This window comes from Cavia porcellus, unplaced genomic scaffold (genome assembly GCF_034190915.1).
Source record: "Cavia porcellus strain 051 isolate PalLab524CR breed Dunkin Hartley unplaced genomic scaffold, mCavPor4.1 scaffold_17, whole genome shotgun sequence".
Classification (NCBI taxonomy): domain Eukaryota; kingdom Metazoa; phylum Chordata; class Mammalia; order Rodentia; family Caviidae; genus Cavia; species Cavia porcellus.
In genome coordinates, this window is record NW_026947500.1 from 49,832,580 (window position 1) to 49,838,643 (window position 6,064).

The following is a 6,064-nucleotide window of genomic DNA, read 5'->3' on the forward strand; positions in this document are numbered from 1 at the left end:
TCAGATATCCAGGAATATGACAACACATAACAAAAAGAATTACGTATGCTGATTTTGTTTTATAGATTCTTTTTTCTCCCACCCCTCTCCCTTTTTCCATCCTTCCTTCCTTCCTTCCTCTCTTCCATCCTTCCTTCTTTTTTTCCTTCCTTCCTTGAAATGAACTCAGGGCCTTTGCACTAAACTACCACCCTTTTAATTTCATTGTTATATTTTATTTTTGAACTCAGGAACGTTCCACTGAACTATATACCCAGCTCTTTCTCTCTCTCTTCATTTTTTATTTTTTGAGACAGACTTTCACCAAAGTTATTAAACTTCTCAGGCTGGGCTTGAACTTGTGATCCTTCTGGTTCAGTCACCCAGAGGGTGAATTACAAGCATGTACCAGTATGCACAGTTTAGATATATTTTTCTTAGTAAGTTCCCTGAAGAGCACTAAACTGTATCCCAGAAAAATGGAATAATAATGAAAAATAAGAACTACCACTGCCCGAGGATTTAATCAGTACCACGCACTGTAATGAGTGCATTATTTTATTCCCAATAACTTTGAGAACGGAACTAAGGTGAAGGTATTGTTGCACTCATTTTCTAGAGTAAAACTCCTCTGAGAATCCAAGAGCAAGATTCTATAGGACCTTCCCAGTACATGTAGAACCCAGACACAAATGATAACTGTCTGTGCCCAGCCCCTGTTCCCAGCCCCTGGAACCCATGCATCTTGCACAGGTTGGGCCCCTACCTAACAAAGGCTTTGGAACAACTGACTGCATGAAGGAGTGGACTAAGGACGCAAGGGAGACCACGTGGTCATCATTCACCTTGTATGAGGTCCACTGCAGCCGTGGCCCAGTGCTGGCCCCGAGACTGTACTTTGGTCCCCACATTCTAGTCCGTGCACAACCTGGAAACATCTCTTGAAACCAAGAGTAAGCACTTGACCTCAGGTCCTCTGACTTGATGTTCTGCCTTCAGCCACCCCAGAGAATCCGGCATCTGCATCACAGACCTTTTCCCAAGTGAATGACACCACATATCATGGAGACAGAAAGCTGATGGTGAGCAAACAGGGAGTGATGGTGCTTCTGGTGATGTGAGTCAGAGCCAGCTACCATCTAAGGAACTTTGTCCACACCTGCTGTGATGTCTGGACTGTCCAGGCATTCTGTCCAGTTACCATCTACAGGCACACATGGGTGCGCTTTCTACTCTGCAGACCAGGGCACTGAGGCTGAGAACGTGCCTGTAACCTGTCGCAATTTACATAAGTGAGCCCAAGCTCAGGCTCCTCTTTCTCCAACTATTCCTGGAGTGCACTAGCGGTCAGGACTCTCCTGGTGCTCATCCTGCTCCTCTTGACTCATCTCTTTCTTTTTTTTTTTTTTTCCTTATTTTTTTGAGACAGGGTCTCACTATGTGGTTCAGGCTGGGCTTGAGCTCACTTTGTAACCCAGACTAGCCTCAAACATGCAATAATTCTCCTGCCTCAGCCTCCCAAGTACTGGTGTTAACTTATCTCTTCTTAGCAAATCTTTTCAATGAACTTTTTTAGTCTTATTTTCATACTTGACTTACCATGGTTATGATTTTCCTACTGGATATACACGAATCCTAGATAGAATGGCTATATATCCTAAGGTTCTGATAGTTTCTGTTATGGATTAAATACTTGTTGTCAATTTAACACCAGCTGAATTAAAAATAGTGAATTAAAATAGCAATTAAAAATAGCATGGTGCTGAGTGTAGATGGTCCACCTGAGGAAAGTTGCCAGCATAGAAGGAGACACAGAGAGGAAGAGAGCGTGGCATTGTGGGTTCTTCTCCTAAGTGTTGTTATTTGGAGCCATTGGTTCTCCTGGAGGAGCCTGTCATGCTGGTTTCCCTAGTATAAATTTGGCCATTCTTTTTGGAGGACCCTGGGACCTTGTTGCTGAGAATGGATGTGGTTCACTTTGGGGGAGCTCTGGTCCTTACTTTGAGCATCACTTCCTGGCTCTGGAGGGGAAGATGTGTGCCTTTCAATCTCCAGGAAAAGCTTGTCATGCTGGCTTCCTGATATGTACTTGATTGTTCTTATTGTCACAGGAGCTGTGGACCTCATTGTCACTGAGGGTGGCTCTGATACTTTATAGGGCAGCACTGGTCCTTGTTTTGAGCATTGCTTCTTGGCTCCACTGCAGAACCCCCAACCCTAAGGGCACAGCTCCTTCACACCACTGGCGTAGACTTTCTAGCTTCCACCACTGACCTTTGGGCCTTCCCAGTGCACATCCATGAAACAGACCTGCATGAGTCATTGTCCTGGGGTCCAGGCCTCCAGCTGGATTCATGGGAGCATTGTCATGGGCTGTAGGTCTTCAGCTAGAATCATGCAGAATATTACTGTGGGATCCAGGACCTTGGCTGGATTTTCTAGGTCTTTAGGGTTATACACAGATTTCCTGCATTGTCTTGTAATTTACTCTTGGTGACCATCATAAAATGATACAAATTTTGTGTTCTTTATGTAATTGTTCTCCTTGAAACTGCTGACTATAACAGTTTCATTGGTATTAACCAATTCTTCCCCCTTGGCTACAGCTGGACACATATACATAGTCTTTCCTTGACTTCTTGGGAATAAAAGTTATTGGAAATTTAAATATTTACCATGTAGGCTGCTTCAAAGGGAGTGAGGCTGTCACTTATCCTCATCATGGCATAAGGCCCACATCCCTTCCAATGCTCTCTTTGACTTAGAGAACCCTTGTCCATGTATTGTCTGAGTTGTGGGAATTAGCAGAAAGACTGAATGGGAGTCTGTAGTCTTTTTCTCCGTTTTGTATTTGTCACTTACTTTCCTGTGTTTCCTACAGAAATATTCCACACCTTGCTCTTTCTTCCCTGTGGAGCCTGGGCTCCTGCACAGTGTGTATCTTCCTGACACACACGATGCTCTCTCCCTTGGCTTCTGGCTCAGGCTCATTTTCCTAAGGAAATGTTTGGCTTTGCTATTTTTAACTCAGATTTGATAGAAGGAGTGAGAGTGTGACAAGACATTTTCAGAAAGACTTCATTGGAGTGTAGAATCAAGACCAGAAGATGGCATGAAAACAGAACTGAGGCAGAGGAGAAGCATAACAAATTGGGGAAAAACTGAGAATCAGGGGAGAGATGAGAATCAGGGGAGAAGATGGTGATAGGGTCAAAAAATCTGTATTTTAAAAACTTGTCTATTATCTGTGAATTCTTTAATTACTAGCACGTACCATTTGCAGACTGGTGTTTAGCAAAAGGACCTCTCTGCTCTTACGCCTCAAAACCAGTGGCTAGAGCTCTATGTCAATTTATAAAATCAACAAATGCAAGAAATATTTTTTAAAGCCCAGGCTTAAATTTCTGGGGTGTGGTATAGCAGTTTCCTGCCTTTGAGTTAGTCATTTAATCCCCTAACCTTCTGTATTTTCATCCCTAGAATATGGAAAACAAAATTCCCAGGTAGGAGACAACGAATACTTTAGAATATTTAGAATACCCTGATGGAATATTTTAAAAGGGCTCTAAAATGCACTTAAGTGTGTGAAAGTCCACCTTATTAATAGTAAATGGAAACTGTGTTTTTGAGGAATCCGTAGGTACAGGGGTTTGTGACAAAACCAACCTGATTCTCAATTTTGGCACTAGCGATAGCCAGCTAGGTGACACACTATCTATCATCTCTGCAATCAGCATTCCCATCTGTGTTGCAGGAGTAACTTTTACTTCTTCGTGGGAAGAGTTAAGTGAGTTGGTGCATTTAAACGCCTCCCTAAAAGTGGCTACATCATGCCTGTCACTGAAGGAGAGATCAGAAGCTCTCGGCCAAACGGAAAAGTCATGGTCATTGTCAGTTTCCATCATCTTTAACAACACGTGGATGGCCCCTGGTGAACTGCTTTCTTTCTCTGAGACACTCTGATGATAAAAGTCTTGGAATTTTTTGCTTGGGTTGCAGAGTTTTCCCCTCTGGATTTTATTCAGCTGCTGTCAACTTTCCTCTTATCAGATAGAGACCCCACTGCACGCCAAACCAAAACAAATCCCAGAAGATACAAAAACAGGGTCACAGTCAGCATGTGGGTGCATCCAAAACTGGGTGCAAGTCAGAGCTAGATCTGGAAGCCTCTGTTGCTTCCCGAGTCTTGCTAGATAGGAATCCTGAAAACTTGGTTTGGGAGGAGATGAGTGATCGTGGAACCTGAAAATGTACTTAAGAGCTTTTGGAAAGATAGCCAAGATCTTGGTCACCCTGCACCAGAGAAGAGAGAGAGTAGGTGGGGGAGGGGGAGAGAGGATCCTTACCGTGGCATCTTCCCCAGCGTAGTGGTTGAGAACTCGAGGCCCTCCTGGATGCCTGTGGGCCCACTCGGTGACATCATAGACCTTGCGGCTGATCACCAGCCACTGGTCGCCGTCCTGGTTGTGTTTCTGGATCTCCTGCCAGGTGTAGGTGTTGAGACATCCCCTGGGTGCATTGCTTTTGCCATTGGCCTCCTGCTTTGGGGAGCCTTTGGTATTCCCATTTGCTCTCGGCTTTTCGTTGGCCTGGGACATCTCACTGGGGCAGGACTCCCTCCTTCCTCCAACACACCCATTTACCCCAGGCTTCTCCTCAAGCGTCATGGTCACTGGGTCCTTGGGGTGAGCTGTGTTGGTTTCTGAGCTGTCTAATCTTCTGACTAGACCCTGAAAAGAAGGCCTCAGTTCCCTTGCTTTCCACCACAGCAGTACACATGCAGTGGGAAACTTCTGAGTCCCAGCTACCCCTCCTGGAACCTGCTACCCTTGTCCTTCATGGGTCTCTGCCACCCTCGGAGAGGCTAGACCACGTCTGTCCCTTCCCTTCTTCCCTCTCTGCCTCTGAGCAGCATCCTCCTTCATGGTTAAATGTCCCTGAGTAAGGAGCTGGGGCCAATCATGCTGGGGCTGGGTGTCAGGGCCTGCCCCAAGGTAGGAGGGACCCGCCCTGTGCAGGTGGCTCAGGCTTGCTTGCCCTGGGATATGGCTGGGAGTGGAAACCTTCAGATTTGTCAATTCCATGGATGAGCAAAAGCTTTCAAAACCTCCATGGTGAAAGGTATGCTTGCTGGATTGGCAAATGTCATGTTGGCAGCTGTCCTCACTAAGATATTTAAATAATTTCAAACTTTGTTTAGAAATAAAGATTCATTTTACAAAAAAGCTAGAAACCAAGGAAGAAAAAAAATAAGCAAAAATGAAACCAAAATAAAAAATAATCAACATAAAGCACTCAGACTTTCTTTTCATTTGTTTGTCCTTCTGAGAGCTTTCTAAATCCATCAGGACACCTGAAGGTGAGAGTAGCTGACATTTACTCAACATATGAGGGCTCTCATGCCACATGCTTATCTCTTTAATCATCCCATCAATCTTTTGAGGGAGGTACTGTTAGTGCCCCATTTTCCAGGTATGAAAACAGGGTGGAAACCTCAGGTAACTGCCCTCGAGTCAGCTGGCACTGAAGAAAGCTTTTGCTGGCACCCTGATGCCAAGGTCTTCCCATCCTCTCCCAGACCTGGGGTGCAGAAGTTGATTGACAGTAATGGATATGGTGGTCTAAAGATGAGGCAGAAGAGGTTGCAGCGTGGTGGTGGAGATGGCGAGCAAAGGTCTTAATTTAATTTTTTTTTAAAAAAATGTAACATTGAATAATAATAAAAGCACATTTCTTGCAGAATGTATCTGAAATAAATTTTTAATAATTGAACCACAGATTGATACAAAAGGGATGCATTCCTGTACCACTTATAAATGTTAAAAATCAGATGTGACTTAAATGTTCAGTGATAAGAAGGCAGCATTACATTAATTATAAATAGGTCGAGTAAGATATAGACAATAAAAATAAGTTCTAGAATTTTTGATGGCATAAACTCATGATTTCAGTATAACAAAGGAAGAATTAGTCAATAAATTATATTTGTTCAGTGATATTTGTTTAGTGCCAAATTGTTGGCATTTGTTCTTACTGGATTATATTATTTAAAATTATATCTTTTAAAAAATGTTTTGTACATTTC

The 6,064-nt window shown here is 43.6% G+C and overlaps 1 protein-coding gene across 1 annotated transcript in view; it reads right to left on the reverse strand.

Annotated features, from left to right (window-relative positions):
- Nucleotides 1-4,862, reverse strand: part of LOC100723422 (fatty acid desaturase 2-like protein FADS2B) — a 35,467-nt gene extending 30,605 nt beyond the window's left edge. Inside the window, exon 1 of the mRNA XM_003464340.2 lies at nucleotides 4,326-4,862. Coding sequence (XP_003464388.1) covers nucleotides 4,326-4,646 — 321 coding nt within the window. The 5' untranslated portion in view covers nucleotides 4,647-4,862. The remainder of the gene's footprint in view (nucleotides 1-4,325) is intronic.
- Between the last annotated feature and the right edge of the window lie 1,202 nt (nucleotides 4,863-6,064).